General features: G+C 37.3%; 1 protein-coding gene across 13 annotated transcripts in view; it reads left to right on the top strand.

Annotated features, from left to right (window-relative positions):
* Positions 1-879: 879 nt before the first annotated feature.
* The window catches only part of LOC129569560 (mucin-4), a 21341-nt gene continuing 3670 nt past the window's right edge, over positions 880-18550 (top strand). For 2 of the 13 annotated variants that reach the window (XM_055448486.1, XM_055448481.1), the window contains exons 1-9: positions 880-947; positions 11964-12242; positions 12382-12577; positions 13327-13558; positions 13722-14122; positions 14237-14500; positions 14627-15169; positions 15282-15460; positions 16293-16427. In XM_055448486.1, the coding sequence (XP_055304461.1) occupies positions 12491-12577; positions 13327-13558; positions 13722-14122; positions 14237-14500; positions 14627-15169; positions 15282-15460; positions 16293-16427 (1841 nt within the window). In that variant the 5' untranslated portion in view covers positions 880-947; positions 11964-12242; positions 12382-12490. Of the gene's footprint in view, positions 970-1825; positions 2571-11963; positions 12243-12381; positions 12578-13326; positions 13559-13721; positions 14123-14236; positions 14501-14626; positions 15170-15281; positions 15461-16292; positions 16428-18550 lie in introns of those variants that run through there. The other 11 variants (XM_055448485.1, XM_055448482.1, XM_055448487.1 and 8 more) reach the window with 8 other exon arrangements.

Raw genomic sequence — 18550 nt, 5'->3', positions numbered from 1 at the left:
AAACGGATTTCGCCTCACTCTGAAATCACAATGTGATTAAATAATTGATGATCTATTGTCGCCATATCATCATCACTGTCGTATAAACAGAGGAGAAGAAGAAAAGAACGTCGCATTGGAATTATACGAGCCGATTGTGAGATTGGGAAATGGGAATACACACAGACACATTCACATGGAATATCAGCCAGCAATCACGTACATGTTAATCACAAATATTCGCGCGCGTTATGAATTATACGCGAATACACAAATCCCATCAAATATACATAGCAGCACCATAGAAGCGTTCGCATAAGCACACACACACACACACCAACGAACGCATCGATAGGAATATCGCACATACACAATGGCATAGTTTTATGGAAAGTTCGTTTCGATGTGATGCAAAGATAGTGGTTGAATGGATGGGAGCGAGAGTAAGATCGCGCGATGCGAGAGAAGAACGAACGAAAAAACCAAACAATCATGACTTTCACCAGGCCTAGTGTGGCACGATTTCGAACGCACACAAACGACCGATTTCATGTGTAGGAGTTGGAAAACACACACAAACACAGCGCGTATATGAAGGAGGCACACTGTGATTGTAACCCGGATGGCCGTCATCCACCAGACTAATACACACGCAAATTGCGCTTCGCAACGCACATACACACACACGCGCGCGCGTTTGGCCCCAATCTATCGCATACGTGTACGCATACGAACGAATTTCCATCTGGAAAAGAAAATACGGAAAACACACGTATAAATCCCACTGTGTGCACTAACACACTGACGGTGTCTTTGCACAGCCATACAACCAGAGAGAGAGAGAGAGAGAGAGAGAGAGAGAGAGAGAAAACGAAAAAGAAGAAGAAGAAGTAGCGAAACGAAAAGGATGAAAATGGAAAAACTAACCAGAAGCAAATTTTTGGTGGTGCTGAGCAGAAATTCGAAGTGTGCGTGTGAGAAAAAAAAATCGTAAAAAAAATATTCATTTTTATCAGTGATAATTTCGAAAATATACTTTTTTCATTGTTATCTGGAATATTTATTAATTTTAATTCGTAATTTTGTTGTACAGTGTGTGAAATGTGGTTCAGTGTATCGAGATTTTCTTGCAATTTTTTTTCCTTCGTAAAAAGTGAATGCAATGAAGAAAATGAAACAACATTGCGCGAAGAGAGTGAAAAAGGGAAAGAAAAACAATCGGTTGATTGTAATGTGTGTATATTTATGAAAGAGAAAGAAAACGCAATACTCCGACTAGACTTCGAAAGCTAAGTCGGCAAAGCCATTATTATGAAACGCTAACGATTCGTCATGCACAATCGATAGAATGAAATCTCATTTAATATCGCAACGAAATGATTTTAGCAGTGAAAATGAAATAAAAACGCAAACATAAACATTACCGTTGAAGCGAAGGCAAAGGGAGAACAAAATATCTAATAATATCGTTGTTCAAGTGGTTCTAATATTTCTCATATTCTTTTTACAAGCAGAAAATGTTCGTTGTTCTTTTCATTTTCCCCCGGAATGGACGACGTTCGTTGAAACGCAAAGTGCCTATTTCGCGTTTGTGCGTTTCAATTTACATTTCGAGAGTGTGATATGGCACACTGGCTATGAGAAGAAGAGCAGCACCACCAAGTTCGTGAATGTCATTCGAGGATTTCGGAGCAAGTCACAATATGAGCTTTGCTCGGTGTCTCTGCCCCATACTTTGCCTCAGCGTGTCAGTGTGCATGCGTTTGTATGCGTTTGTATGTGTGAGAGAACACTGAATATAAATCGATTACAAATCGCTATTCATATGATGTTATCTATTTAGTAATTCTCTTTGTATCCACTGGTTTGTTCTAAATCGAGTTTTACCAAAAACTCAAAGTTCAACATGAACACCACGAATGAAAAGGATGAAATTAAAGTTCAAACAACATCAATCGCATTTAATTACAACTCCGAATTTGTTTGACGTAAAAACTGGTCAGACAATTAGACGTGAAGCCTTTGTTTTCGTTGTGTCTGTACATTACACGCCTTAACTTATGTCAAAAGTTCGAAAAGAACAACGAAAGAACATCTAATAGAATGGATAAAAATAGACAAGAATTACGTAGAATCTACGATAATAAACAATTTGATTGAACGAGAGCTTTCGATAATTGCGAGAAACGTCGTTGTTTTCGATGGTATTTTTACCATTCAACTCATCCCTCTCCTTCCACACATATAAGATTTGTGCTACTTCACTTCGATATGACAAGTTTTCCGTTTTCATTATTGCGGGTGATTTCGTCGAGTGTGAATAGTGTATGTATAACACGCACGCAGACACATACAGACAGTGAAAGTTTAAGTAAGGCGAATAGCACACTTATCCAGGGTCATCAGAATAATCATCAAGTCAAAAACAGTGCGCAAAAATATCTACCAAAAATCAGAACGTCAAATAAAAAAAAATCGAAGAAGTGCCACCGAAAAAGAGTGAGGGAGAACAGTTAGAGCGATAAATTGAGTGACAGCCACAGCCCTAAAATCGACGACCGACAAAAAAATAGAAGAAGTAGTGGATTTTCGTAAGATGAAACAAAAACATAAAAATAACAAAAATATTTGCCAAAAGCATAATTCATCCATAAAGTGCTTACGCCACAATTCTCTCTGTCTCTATGTGTAAGCATGTATCTCTATCTCCCCCTCATTCTCGTTGTGTTCTATTCATTTTACGGTGTTAGAGGATTTCCGAAATATACTATGCACCACACTAATCGAACCGTGGATAGGATGAAAAATTAAAAGGCTCAACTGATAAACCGTAAAAATGTATCTGTACGTAATGTTCGATGCGAAGCAAATAAAGTGGATAATCCAAAACAAAACCAAGTTTCGTCTGAATACTAGCGGAGACGAAAAAGCGAAAAGCATTTGGCGGACAACATATCGTTACATCTCGCGCGCACATGCCAAACTATTTGCTGATTGCTTTCGATATATATATATATATATATATTGTAAACGCTTCAAATTTATGCTTGTCGAGACGCGCATAGTAAAACTCCGTTGCCACTCGCGCTGTGGAACGAAACGATTTCACCCAGCCAGTTGAATCTTTCAACAAACTACGATTTCTAATGTTTGTTGCTCCAGTCGTTGTTTTTTATTATTTCTCTTTGCTCTCGATTCCCATTACGAATATTTGTTTATGGACACTACGAATCGACGTAATTTTACGCTGGATTTTTTCTATAGCAAAAAATTAGAACTGAACGCGCTGCCGATGTATTGATTATTTGTCTGCCAGTTGATTCAAAGAGACGCACCATTTTTGATATTTTCTTTGAAGAGCCTTGTTTTTTCTCGGTTTTCTTGCTGGAAGATATCATTTATTTCATAAAATTTTGTTCGAAATAATAATCTTTGAATTGATTGATTTCGACAAACACCTCTCTCACATATTCATTTCGCACCCAAGAGTTTAAATTATTGACGTGTTGAAACGTTGCATTCGAAGGGGAGAGGGGGAGTGATAGAAAAAAAACAAATCATAAAGTCGTTTGTCATAATAAGGTCAGACAAATGGATAGCAGATGACTCAAAATCCTGACTAAAAAAAATTACGAAAATAGCGTGTTTTGGGTAATGGTTACCCAAGTGAAACCAATCAATTTACTCTACGCTAATAGAATGCCAAGTTTAAGTAGTTCAATTTATTTTACACTGTTTGGACGCCCCCCAAGTTAAAAATGCACTGAAGATTCGGCGTAGCTTTGGTGTAAAATAACTTAAGTTCAATACTATTTGTAATACAAATATATATATTTAACTCAAGTTGAATTACTCCGAAGCTACACTCTTTGTCCGGTATATTTTTAATTTAGCATATAGATGGCGTTGCATAATGATAATTCAAATTCAAGTTAAAAATATACTGGACAAAAGGTGTTACGTTGGAGTCATTTAACTTGAGTTGAATGCATATATTTGTATTACACATAGTATTGAACTTAAGTTATTTCACACCGAAATTACGCCGAATCTTCAGTGCATTTTTAACTTGGCGGGCGTCTAAACAGTGTAAAATAAATTGAACTACTTAAACTTGGCATTCTTTTAGCGTAGAGTAAATTGATTGGTTTCTCTTGGGTACAGACTAGTAAAAATCTCATAAAAAGTGGGCGCACTCTCTCTCTCTCCAACGCCCGTTCCGACAGCGAATATAAAAATGCGCGCCAAACGCGAATATTTTCTTTTTCGGCAAATCTAATTAAAGCACAACAGCTTGACTCCCATTTCATGTACGGCACATTAAATGCCATTGCAGTGTAATTAATGTGGCAAACATATATCGCATGGATTGCATGTATTTCGATTGAGTGAAGGCTTAACGACCAAATAGAGAAAAAATATTGCATGAGCTGGGGCACTCGAATTACGAACGAGAGCACACCACAACATGCAAGGCGTAAACGGAAGAGTGGGAAAATTGAGCAAGAGAAAGAGTGGGTAAAAATCAGCTGGAACAATTCACAAAGTTACCAAAATTTCTTTTCTTTGCTATTAAGCCACTGGATCCATTGCATGTTTGTCGAAAGTTATAATCAATTTTTTTTTGTTTTGTTTTACGTCCCGAAGCAAAACTAGAGAAATCAAAATGGAAGAGAAAGAGAGAGAGCAAAAAAATAATATGGGCACTAGGGTGGTCCAAACTGATTTATCATGGCAAGGTATATGTTCCCAATAGCTTAAAATTGAATTGGGCTCAAAACTAGCTGATTCCCTTTTTAAGATAAAAATATATTCAAATCTAGTGGACTAGCCGTACTTAAAATGGCTGTTTTTGACCTATTTTTCAACATATATATTGATAGAAAACCCATAGGTTATTCAAATCGAATCTGGGACGCTGAACACGAATCCGTTGTCAAAAATTAGCTAATGTTTCTTCCCAAAAAAGTTTAAGAACAAAAACATGGTTTTTTTTTTAAATTCAGCCATATTGTAAAAATGCATGGTTCCAAGTGTATTTTTAACACCAAATTCGAACTCAGCGCCTCAAATTACCTTAAGATTGACTATGCTGATGACAAAAATCGAATAATCTCAGAACTAAAATTTTCTAGTAGTGTTCACGTATCGAAAAAATCACATTTTTCCACCAAAAGTAAATTTTTGTTCAAAGCAGCCATTTTTATGGGTTTCTAGGCCGCAGAATTTGAATCCACCCAAAGAGAAATAACAAAATTTTCAGTGGGAAAAATTGATATTTTTCTATACAGTTACACGGATTTCTTTGCGTTCTTTCGGTTTTTCTCCAAAAACTCGTACCCCATATGCCATGGAGCAGAACTTTGTTGAGCAAAGTTTTAGATCTCACCGAAACCTACGATTTCGCCGCAGACAGTCATCACTTATTACTTATCAGTAAGGAGATAATGGCCTTGATAGCTTTTATCAATTATCACTTAGACGACATATATGTTGAAAAATAGGTCAAAAAAGCCAATTTAAGTACGGCTATATCGACCACTAGATTTTAACATTTTTTTTATCTTAAAAAGGGAATCAGCTAGTTTCGAGCCCAATTCAATTTTAGGCTATTGGGAGCGTATACCTCACCATGATAAATCAGTTTGGACCACCCTAATGGGCACACAAAAGGCGAGCAACATTCACAAAACAACAATTACAACGACGACGATGACGACGACAAAAACATATGAAACAATCAATTTAATCACCTTTTAACCCAAACGATATATAACGATTTCCCGAAAGCGACGACAGTACCATCACGACCATACCAAAAGAAAAAAAACAGAAGAAAATCTATAACCATTGCACGAAGACTAACGTACGTGCGCGAATTTATTTTCTCGTATAGATTTGAAAAAGTTTTCTGTCAATATCGATCTTCTTGTGAAACTGCTTAGGCTTTGAGCCCGTTCAAAACCGATACAAATACGATTGACGCTGCGAAAATGAGATAGTACCAAGAAAACCAATAAAAAAAATGAGCCTCATAATACATTTGCAACCGAAAACATTTCAAACAAACCAAAACGACGATGGAGAGAAAAATTCTCACAAAAAGAACAAAAACGAAAAAAATGTTGATGAGCCCCGACATAATGTTATTTCGAAATTCATTCTTTTTGAGTTATGCGTGACGTACTATGGAAGGGGAATTGCAAAACAAATGAGAGAAAGAGTGGGGTCGGGTACAAACACATTACCGTTGATATTGATAGGTTGTTTATGGTTTATGGTGGACACAGAAAGAGAGAGAGGGAAAAAAGGCCATACAGCGGCAATTCGCAATGTGAATCTTTATGTAAAAGAGATTTACGCACCCTTGGAACAAATTAGGAATCAATTTATTGGACAATTTTCCGATTACTCGATGGTTGCACCGAAAATCTAATCGAAACCGGTCCATAATACTCGGGCTAAGAAAAAACCTAACCACCCCGTTCTTACACATAAAACCTACCAGTCACCTTTGACTTTATGTACATTCGTTTTTCGATAAAATGCCATATGCCCAAAATCAAACGCAATGCGATTACTTTCCGTTTTCATTGCCATGGCATGCCGTTGCAAAATGTGTACAATCTTTTCGATAGCGCAGCTAAACCACAGCTTCGTCGTTCATTCGCTTCGATGGCCTCCATTCACGTCGTTCATTTTCCGCCTATACAAGCCCATACTTATGATCTATTGTTAAAAAAATTGCCGCTGTTGTTATTGTTGTTGTCGTTGCTCGACTTGGCTGCTGGTATTTTTACTGTTGTTGCTGCTGCCGTTGATGATGGTTTGCACTCAATTTTCCACTTTCTATTCGAATACGCATTCGTATATGGCATCTAACATTTGGCATTTATATGCTCTGTGTCCCCAGTAAAATGAATCTCCGTTAGTCGTTGCCTCGATTTTCTCTTTCTCTCTCTATCTCACTTTCGTTCTCTCTTTCTCTCCATTTTGTTCTTTTGTTTGTCAAAAATTGCGATTTTTTCCCTACCCATAGCAATATATGCCCTTTTTATACATAATTCTATATATTGTATCTAATGCTAAGCTGATGCTTGATGACTGGAAATATTTAATAGGGCAAAAGCGTTTTTTTTTCGCTCTCTTTCACAATGAAAACATTTCACAAAAATAATATACAGTAACATGCAACATATTTTCCCGTTGATTAGGAAAAGTTTTTTTGTTAAACGCCGTTTCTTCCTGTTTTCTTTTTGGCCTGTGCAGTTTTTTATACATGCAATCATATTTCTCGTTGCATACATACGCAAATTCCCCATTTCCCATGATTTTTATGATAGACATTTTATTTATATTTCAACGTGTTGCCACTACTGCTGTTGCTGCTTCTTTTTTCAACATGTAAATCAAATGGTTTGAAATTTTTGTTGTTGTGATGAACAATATTTGTTTAGCATCGTTTTTGAAGGATTTTTTTCTGCACACACATACAGAGACACATACATATACATCATCAAGATGTTCCTTTGTACTAAGTTTAGATTTCGAATTTTTTTTTTAACACATTTTCTTTGCCATGTCATCTTCCTGTTAAACGATTGATGCAGTGGAGCGAGGACAGACACACATTGCAACAACACACAAAGAGAACATTCCCTTACAAAACTAATCATTGTAAAACTATCGCTCGATGATTTGATTCCGTGCCTCTTTCTCATTCTCTTTATGTCGAAGGATCTTGAAACTTCTTCCATGCATTCACTCTTATCTTTGCCTTCGAAAATCGAAATATGAAACTTGGTCGTATATGCATGATAGCCAAAGACTGTCGACATATGAGAAAAATAAGATGAAGTTGAAGTTGAAGAAAAAAGAAACGAGCCAACCAACGAAATTGCAGTAGTAGAATGAAATGGAATGAAAGTTATTGGGACGAAATAATTTACTGTGGCAAAGAGAGAGAGAGAGAGAGAGAGAGAGAGAGAGAGAGAGAAAGAGAGCCAATAAGAGCGTACATAATGTGCAAAATGGGAAGAAAACTTTTATTCTCCGTTGATGATGATTCAGACTACGGAATCGTTGCTTGGTGCTATCTTGTTCCGCGCGCATTGTATCTGACATACGCATATATATCGATACATGTGTCATTTAACGTGCGCGCCAAGCGAAAGAATAACAACTTTCGAAAAGTACGGAGTAATGATTCGGAAGAATAAAAAAAAAAGTTTTCGTATTCTTTGTTTCATATGCAGTAGCAGTATGGTAACGACAACAGCCAACACAATCATATCAAACGCGTTTTACTATCGTCAAGCATGTCTTGTTCCTCCATCACTTTAATCGCGAACGGAGACAAGAATATGGTACTTTCCATGTAAAGTTATTACGCTATAAATGAGCAGACCCCCCTTCACATATTATACGAAAATCAAAACTGTCGTTCGATTTTCGTTCCACTCACATCAAGCAGCCAAGGAAAGCCAGTCAAACGAAGACTTGCTGCCGAAAACAAACAGAAGAATAAAATAAAATTAAATGAATGTTGGCCGTAAAATGGCATTACACTTCGTGAATCACATGTTTCCGAGAAGTTAGTCATTAGGATAAGAATTGTAGCAAGCAAAAACATTGTACGATATTAAAATTCGATGGGTTGATTTGTTTGCGGCAGTGAAAGGTACACCAAACCAAAATCTACCATGTATCCCGAGCTGCGGGTAGTGTAAATGTCGACGAGCATATAGTGGAATGGAAAAAAGCACGGGCTAATTTTTGAAATTACACTCTTTCGCAAAAGCCACACAATGAGAACACACTTGGGCATGCATATTTCAATGTAATAAAATATTTATATTGCGTTTTGCTTGCTGCTGCTGCTTTGCTCTCGTTTTTTCGGTGTTGTGAGCGCACCGGTTCATCGCTCGTCGTTGAGCGCTGGTAAAATGTTCAAGTAGCTCATTCGCTCAAGTACCATGTAAAATTTATATCTGCATTTGCTATTACGACAAATGAAAACAGTGGCAGCGACAAAAAGCTCGCAGATAGACAATACGGCCAAATAGTTATAGAATATGTTGACATATTTTCCATAAAATATTCTCTCTCACACACACACACACACTCTTTTGGCAAATTAAAGGCAGGCCAACGAGTCGAAGACGGAGACAGAGATAAAGTGAAGGATAGAAAATGAAAGAGTAAAGGAGAGGAAGTGTGAAAGAGAAAGTGAGATCGAAGAAGTTGAGATGTGTGAGTGAAGTAGTTGACGGTGGGTTCGTTTTAAACTCGACAATGTTGCACATTCGCTGGGTTATAATTAAATTATTCATTGTCATCATTTTTGTTGAACGACTAACGACACTACAGTTGAGAGAGTTGAACGAATAAAAGCAACACTCACAAAGATCATCACAGAATCCATATAATATGGGCTTGAGAGCAGAATCCATGCATCTCGAAAAATTGAAAACGACAAGTGACACACGAACGGATGAGAAAATGATGCAGATACACAGCGAGAGAAATGAGGCGATGGAGAGACGGGGAAAGAGACAGATAGCGAGAGAGCAAGCGCACAAGATTCATTTTAAAAATATCATATTATAGAGAATTACCTATTCGGCGTGCTTTCAATTTCTTCCATCCATTTCGCTTTTTTCGTTCACACTCAAACTCACTTTGTCCAGATGCACACTCGAATCTCTCTCTCTCGCTGCCTCCCTCCCTGTATTATATTATATTTTGTATGTTAACGGACTTAAGCGGCTAAAGTGCTTTATATTTTCTTGAATGCTTAAGTGCCACTAATTATGTTGAAAAGAAAGCCTCTCTCTCCAAGCCATGTGCCTTGTGCGCGCACATCCCTTACAATGCATCCGTTTTTTATTTTCTTTTCACATTAAATTCCATTTTCACCATGCTTCCTTTGCTCTATGGCTTATCTGCTGCAAAGACTCACTCGTGATAGTTTCTTCTTTTCATTCCGTTCTCTCGCTCTGTCTCATCATCCCTTCGTTGTTGGCTGCCATTGCCGCTGTAGCTTTGTGTTTGTCACGATGCTGAAAGCAGTGCCATTCATTCTTTTAATTTCATCACTTCGTCAAAAACCACCCAACAAATAGATTATGCACGAATGATGACTTTTTAACCTTATTTCGTCTCATGTGGTGTTAAGCTGCAGCGATTTTTTCCCTCTTTTTTGCTTCTGCTCAGCGCTTTCTCTCTCTCTCTCTCTCTCTCTCTTTGTGGCTCGGCAAAATTTCCTTTGTTGCTGTGATATTTGATACAAGACAAGCAAAAATGCATTTTGCCACAAAGATGAAAGGATGAAAAGTATTGAGATCATTGTTTAAAAATAGATGCCTTTGCCTAGGTTCACTTGTGCACACAGCGCACTTTTCTCTCTCAACGCCAACAATGTTATCATCATCAGCAGCAGTCGCAGAAACAGCAGCAGGTTCCACTCTCGGCATATGGCTTGCACCATTTCATTAATGGTTATGCATTAGCGCGCGCGACGCAGAGATAATAAAGAAATTGTGATGTTACACTGCTTATACGCCACTGTCATAAGAGAGATACAGAGAGACTGTGTATCGCTTACATAATCTCAATCATATCCATAAGTATCGGTTATCTTCTTCCATTAATATGCAACCACTTACACTCTATCTGGCTTCGCTCGCTCGCTTGCTCTCGGAGTCTATTTCGCCCTTTGTACTTTGGTCTTTTGATTCCATTAGAGAGGGAGAGAAATGGGGGGGGAGAGAGGTTCTATCGACCGGAAAGATCGTCATTCCCAGATCATTTGCAAATTAGATTACTCAAGGATAAATATAACTTCAAACGAAGCATTAAATAAATAACATGAAAAAAATAAATAAATATATGTACATACACGGCACATGTAAGAAAAATATCTGTGCATGAGCTACCGAAGATTTTGACAAATTGAGTTTCTGACATTTGCTTCTTGTGGCAGGGTGCGCCCAACACATCACATCGAATTACATTCCAATTGGGCATTAAAAATTAACACAAATTGACTTGTGGCATTCTAACTACCGACTCGTTTAATGTGACCATATTACCGAATGTGACCACTTTCCACAATATAATGACCTTTTTGGTTGCTCCATTGTTGTATCGAACCAACCATATTATGGTCGATTATTACTCAACGTTGCCATAGTCTCATTGCAGTCGGCGCAACGGTTTATTTATACACTAAAATGCATTTGCAGCCAGTTTATAACTTTTACTAATTGCATGTCGCTGCAATTACGTCAAATAAATCATGAAAACTCATCACTCTGCATTTTATTCGATGAAGGTGTCAACATTTCAAGAAAGAAAAAACGAACGAACGAACGAAAAAAGCGACACACACACACACACACACGACTGAATATGATTGAGCGTTGAGCCTCGTGAGACTTTTGACATGAATAACGTGTCATTCCGTTGACAGCTATAATATATGTACGAAATAAATTGAGGTTGTGTGTGTATTTCGTGGCAAACGTGATAGTGCAATGTTGATAGCGTCGCGTAGGTAGCAATGCATTTTATTATGACGATATTATAGCCAACATGCGAATCCATAAAAAGCTTTCGCTTACGTCGTTCGGTTTGTTTTTTTGCTCTCTCTCTCTCTCTCTCTCTCTCTCTCCACTTTTGCGTTTCAGCTCCATTCACTTCGAATAATACTGGATGGCTGCTATCGCAGCGAATTGGAACATTTTTCTCAATGAGATTAAAAGACACATGGATTTATATTGAATTTGTGTTTTTTTTGTTCGTTGAAAAACCTTTTAACGACATCGAAAATCCGATCAAAATTACTTCCGTCTTGAACCACATACACGCCGACACACATCAACAACATTGCGAAAAAGGATTTATGTCGATTTATTTTTGTCGTTATCTCGTCGCAAATATTTGATATATTTCATATTTTTCTGCTCATCTTTTCGATACAGATTGAAGACGGTGGTGAAATCGAAATGGGACATGATTTAAAGTCGCTAAAAGGATTTCACCAGAATTGGTCAGAATTCACCGTTTTCTGGCCGCCATTTTAATTAGGATTTAACACAAAAAAATAATAATATTAATAACGAAGCTTTATGCCAATAATAAATCAAAATTCGATCAAATACTTTGAAGTGAATACAAAACAATACACGAGACACACACACAAGACGAAGAGAGAAGCGAATGCCCGTCATTTAGCCAATATTAATTTAGCAAATTTTTGAGTAAGTTTTTAATTCAACACTTAAATTGTCCCACATAAATCATAAATGATAAATTTCAATTGCTTTTAAACTGATTATCAATTCAAATAATTTTATGTAATTTCTTTGTTGATTTCTCTCTTTGGGAATTTGTTTGCAGCCGAAAATGTTCTTACGTAGAATGTATATTATGGAATGTGGTTAGTGAATTAAGTGTATGAATCAAGTTGTGCCCCAGAAGACGTTAAAAACACGTCTGTCTGGTGGTCATGGAGCCTTCTGGCAACTCACCAGATAACAATGTCAATAGCCTACAAGAACATCAACAACAGCAGCAGCCATCACAACCAACAACGGTACGCATTTTGATACACACACACACACATGTTCACACTAGCTTTTAATTGGATAAAATCAATTTTCCATCGCAAATTGGGCAATCACTTGAAATGTCACACTAAATGAAATGACGCGCCATCACCCACGCGCTAACAATCGAGGCGGCGAAAGCAAGTGCGAGCAAAAAACGATTTTCCACTTTTCATATTTAAAACATCATGCATCCAAAAATGTGATGGGTACTTCCACTATCGGCTCAATTCCCACGTGAAAGCACTCACTTCACGGGAATCAAAATCTATTGTTAGCCATTTATTTTCAATTTCAGAATATTTCATTGGAAATAAGAATAATACGGGAAAATACCCAATCAAAATCAGATAATGATGAAGCCAAAATTGGGGAAAAAGCAGTCATAATCAGTTAATAATGCAAAAGAATTGTACATATTTGTTTACTCATTTTTCGAATGCTCGTTTGTTAGCTAGTATTTTTCATATAATCGGACTCGTTTATCTGTTGAAGCCAACAATTTGAACGTTAAAATTTAATGTAATATGTTCTGTTCCAAACCATCCCTTTTTGCCCGAGCAGATTTTTGGTTTTAAAATCAAAAATTTATGACGTGAATTCCGTCGGCTGGCATTTGGTTTGCAAATTTTACGAAAAGCCAATTTGAAGCGATTAGCGATTTAAGTAATCATTTATTATTATGAGTGCGAAAGAACGTGAAGGTTAATCAGTATGGTATAAAATGTTTCAACAGCAACATCATCAACCACAGCAGCAAAATGCAAGCACTGCACAACAACAGCAGCAGCAACAACAACAACAGCAACAACCGCATTCGCAAACAACATCATCGCTGGAACGTCTGTCGAGGCCCATGGCATTCGATAAGATGGAAATTTTGGTGAGAGAGATGCAAGATCCCGAATGCGGCGTCCCGGTTCGCAGCCAAAAGCTTTTCTTAACATCGATTCCGTCTGCTTTTATGGGTTCGTTTACACGTTCTAATAATATCATTTTTTTAAATCAATTTACGATGATTTCACCATTGCAGCAGCCATAATAATAATAATAATGAGGAATAATTTTTTTCTCTCTTTCTTTCTCTCTATTTTCTGGATATTTTTCGATGAAATTTTCCAATGTTTGCAGGCTATGATTTAATTGAATGGTTAATGGAACGCTTATCGATCGAAGAATCCGAAGCGTTGAACATTGCCAATCAATTATGTTTACATGGCTACTTTTTTCCTGTTAGTGATAGCAAAACGCTTGTAGTCAAAGACGATTCGTCGCTCTATCGTTTTCAAACACCGTATTATTGGCCATGGCAACATAAAACACCCGACAACGTTGAATATGCCATTTACCTCGTGAAACGTTCGCTACGAAATAAACAACGTCACGGTCTCGAAGACTATGAAGTCGATGCGTTGGCTAGTTTGCATAAGAACCTAAAAGCAAAATGGGATTTCATCACGATGCAAGCCGAAGAGCAAGTGAAATTGTCAAAGGACCGGAAGAAAGGCGATAAAATCGTTGCCGATTCACAGGTACAAATTATTTGGCACATCAATTTATTATTATGTGAACGATCTGTCACGAAATTTAATTAATATCCCCCTCATTCTCTTCTGTGTTTGTTCGATTTCCGTGTGTTTGTATAGGAACGTGCATTTTGGAGAGTTCATCGCCCGCCACCTGGCCAATTTACACCTTTAGAACCGTGTCCGGTGCCGTCACGTGATCGTCAAGGCAAACCACGTCGCCGTACTTCCGAGGATGTGCAACGTGAGGTCGACTATCTAACGGCTTCACTCGGACGAACACGCATCAAAATGTCACAAGCTTGTGAATTCTTGGCTCAATACTGGGAAACATTTTCCGATTATGATTTCTTCTTGCAATCAGCTCTCCCATCTAATCCTTGGGTGAATTTTTGTTTAATTCTTATTTATATGTATTTCTTTATTCAAAAACACATATAGTATACTATACTAGTATAGGCTCATCGTTCATTCGATGTTTACATGATTTACTTAAAAATCGTTCATTAGGTGACCGAAGATCAAACGTTTTGGCAACTGAACAATAGCATCGTTGATGTGCCGACAGAAAAACGAGTTCGTCGATGGGCCATTTCAATCGAAGAGCTCGTATCCGATCCAACCGGTTTACAGGAATTTCAAAACTATCTGCGTAAAGAGTATTCCCATGAAAATATTCGCTTTTGGACAGCGGTAAATGACCTACGGCGGTCGGCTCATTCGCAAATTGCACGCAAGACTAAGGAAATCTATGAGGAATTTCTTGAGCCCGGTGCCCCGTGCGAAATTAACATCGATAGTAAAACCATGGAAAAAGTTCAAGGCGGCTTGAAAACACCGTCACGCTTTACATTCGATGCAGCCTCCGAACATATATATGCGTTGCTTTTGAAAAAGGACTGTTACCCACGATTCATTCGATCCGAACACTATAAATCATTGGTGGCCACTGGCATACAACCATCGCATAAGAAACGATTCTTTGGTTTTGGTGGAGCGGCGAAAAAGAAAAGCTCGACGACAGCACCGCCAAATATGGCGCTTTTATCGCAGGTTCGTATTAATTGTCATGCAGTCGACCAATTCTCGACAGCTTCTCTACTTAGGCTTAAATGTGCTATTTTCATGCAATGCATTTGTTTGGATTATTTTTATTGCACCTTAGACGCCATCGGTAAGTACAACAGCCCCAACCACAACCGGTGTTCTATCACGTCGTCGAGGCAGCGATCGAAGTTTAAGTGGATCAGCGCATGAGTTGGCGGTGTGTGGAGTTGGAAAAGATGTCAGCAATAAAGTGCCACATTCACATAGTCAGAGCAATCTAAGCGATATTCCGTATAGGTAAGTTACTAAAATCGCTATCGTTTGCCCATCACACGAAATCAACGAGAGAAAAAAAACACACACGAACAAAATATATATTAGAGTTTTTTTTTGAGCTAATTTTAGATTTTAGTGAGTCAAAAAGCAGCAAAACTCAATCAGCTCTGCTCGGCATTTTATAACTTGTTTTGGTTTTGAATCATTTTTTTGGGTTAGTTTTCTTTGTTTTTGTTTTTGACTGCTTATTAGCGCGCCTATCGATCAATTTTTTTCTATCCACAAACACACAAACACATATCTAGCATTATTTATATAGTATAGGCTCATCGTTCATTCGACGTTTACATGATTCACTTGAAAATCGTTCATACTCAATAAATTTCATCATGCAATTTTCATTTCTTCATTGAAAAAAACAAACAAACAAACAAACGAAAATGGTGGAAAATTGTTGTGTGTCTAAATGAAGGTAACAATAAGAAAAGAACTGATTTTACGAGAGACATAAAATAACCGACATCCAAATCGCATTTTATGTCAATTTTTATTTCCTTTCTGTTCTCTCGCAGTGCGCGAGTGTCGCGTACGATTTTTGAGTCTGAGATCTACATCCAATTTGTTAGTGTTGACTGTGATGAGAGAAGAAGCAACAACAAATCACATCCGGATGGTGTTATTGATTTTGTGTTTTTTTTCCTCTCTCTCTCTCTCTCCGCGTCTGATTTCTGTGTTCAGGCCAGACCATTCGATTCAATTGGGTTTCTTTTTCTTTCCGTTGTTCACATTTTGATTTGTTCGTTTTTTATGTGTTTCTTTATTTTTATTTTTCTTATTCCATTGTCTTTCTCAGTGTAGTGATTTACAGAGGCGATATGCCGTCGGGTAATGGTGATGCTGTCAGTGGCGGCAGCAGCTGTAATAAAGAAGTACCAAATGTAATAGCCTCCACTGCAACTGGAGTACACAATGCTTCTAAAAATTATCCGTAAGAGAAAATCTAAAGTCTCTCTCAATCCATGTGCGTGTTCGTATGTCTGTATGTCTCTGTTTCTGTAATATTTTTTTTATTCATTCTCGTTTGAAAAAATAAATAAATTAATAATTATATGCCAAGTGATATCTAGACAAAATACAAAAACAAATCTAATATTAATGTAATTAAGAAGGACAAAAACAAATAAAAACTTTTTTCTCGTCATCTGCAACTTCTGCCATACTATATTATGTGGAAAACCAATATATAATGTTAAGTTATATTCTTTTGACTTTCTCTACCTCAAATTGTTGTACATTTTAATGTTCGTGTGGGTGTTTGTATTGCTTCCTTTTCTCACTCTCTCTGTGTGTTATTCTCATAGCTCTTGATTCGCTTTTTTGCTCTCTCTCTCTGTCGCTCTATCTCTCTCTCTCTCTTTGTCCCGTCTACTTCTCTCTGTGTTTCTCTCTCTCTCTCTCTCTCTCTCTCTCTCTCTCTCTCTCTCGATTCGTTCATTGTACTTTGAAGTGTTTCTTCATTCCCACAGTTATCCCAATTGCGATGATTTAATGGGTGAATCTTATCCATAAGCATCTATTGAAATGCAATTGCATTCCAAAGTAAAAGAATGTCAGTTTGTAATGTGCCCCATTTGGATGGAAGCGTATGTAAATTTCCATGAAATGTAGTTCAACATTACTACCATGTACATGCACAAAGAGAGAGTGTGCTTAGCTGCATCAATTCGTCTCCATTACACACCGAAAGCCATTAGTTATCACAATGACGAGCTAAACAAAGCCGATAATAAATTTAATTGAATGAATTGTTACGCAAATTACGGATCCTGGTTTCCTACAGCCCCATTTCTCTCTCTCTGACTCCATTCCATAAAAGATACTTTGAAGCTAGCAAATTTTGACAAACATCCTTTGGCCGTGTGTATGTGTTTTCTGGTTATTTCTCCACCCTTGTTGCATTCATTGTGCAATTATTCAACGAACAATTGTCTCAATTGCCGTTTGGTTCCATTGCAGCCTCGTCACATGAGACTGCAAATTATCTTTTCGAGTTGTTTGACAGAATGCGCGTAATGCGATGAAAATCGCATGCGAATTAATATTGACGGAGAGGCAAATTACAAGTAACTACAGACGTGTGACAAACGTGACAGAAAATCACTGTTTCAATTACGAATGACAACGACAACGACGACAACAGCGACAACAACGACAACAACGATGACGATGACGATGGTTGAATGCAAGACGTGTGTTTGCCAAACAAATAGGAAGTCAGCATTTCGTTTGCCTTTGAGAATGCGTTTGAGTCGTATTGCGCGCATCTTATATAAATTTATATAGTTTTCTCTATTTCCATTCTCTCTCTCTGTTGATTTTTGTGCCTTTGTTTTTGCCTTCTTTGCATTTGGACGATATTGATGTTATGTGTCGGAATAAAAAGGTATTTTCCTTTCGTAATGTACAGAATATTTTTCAACTAAAGACAAACAAGGAAAAAGAAAAAAGAAAAATGCGAAACGCCAACATCTTTAATTCCATTACTGCACTGAATTAATGGCCTTTGTGTGAAGTGTGTACTCGCCTCCCTTTTTAATTAATTTAAAAAAATTTACTCGTTTGAAGCGTAGGATGCAAAGAATGCGTAGCAGCAAGTGAAGAGAAAACAAAAATATAAAACAACCAAGTGAACTACTTGCGCTTTTTCTTATGAGTGTTTGTGTTGTAAGGTTTGTTCTGTTTTTTTTTCTCTCTCCATTCCATTCTGTTCGCTCGTTTTCTTTTTAATTATGTTCAACCACTCTTCAGCACGTAACACGAAATATTCCAGGTGAAGAAACCTAATCCACGTCTCAATTGTTTTTCCTGCAAAATCCATAGAATGACATAATTTTTCGTCTCTTGGTTTAATATCGTGTTGGTTTTTTTTTACTTCGTCAATTTTACTTTCATTTTCAGCACAAAATCCCATTAATTTAATATTCACAACGTTGTTTTGTTCGAAATGTTAACTGTAACGTATGTTACATATATATATAGTTAGTTTATATCCCCGTGAGATATTTGAATGTCCGAGAATGAAAACGCAACTTCTATTCACAACACATATAA

The sequence above is a fragment of the Sitodiplosis mosellana genome, unplaced genomic scaffold (genome assembly GCF_009176505.1).
Source record: "Sitodiplosis mosellana isolate CC-2019 unplaced genomic scaffold, AAFC_SMos_1.0 Smas_scaffold_38, whole genome shotgun sequence".
Classification (NCBI taxonomy): Eukaryota; Metazoa; Arthropoda; class Insecta; order Diptera; family Cecidomyiidae; genus Sitodiplosis; species Sitodiplosis mosellana.
Note: the sequence above shows the minus strand (reverse complement) of the source record. Positions and strands in the feature narration are given on the sequence as shown.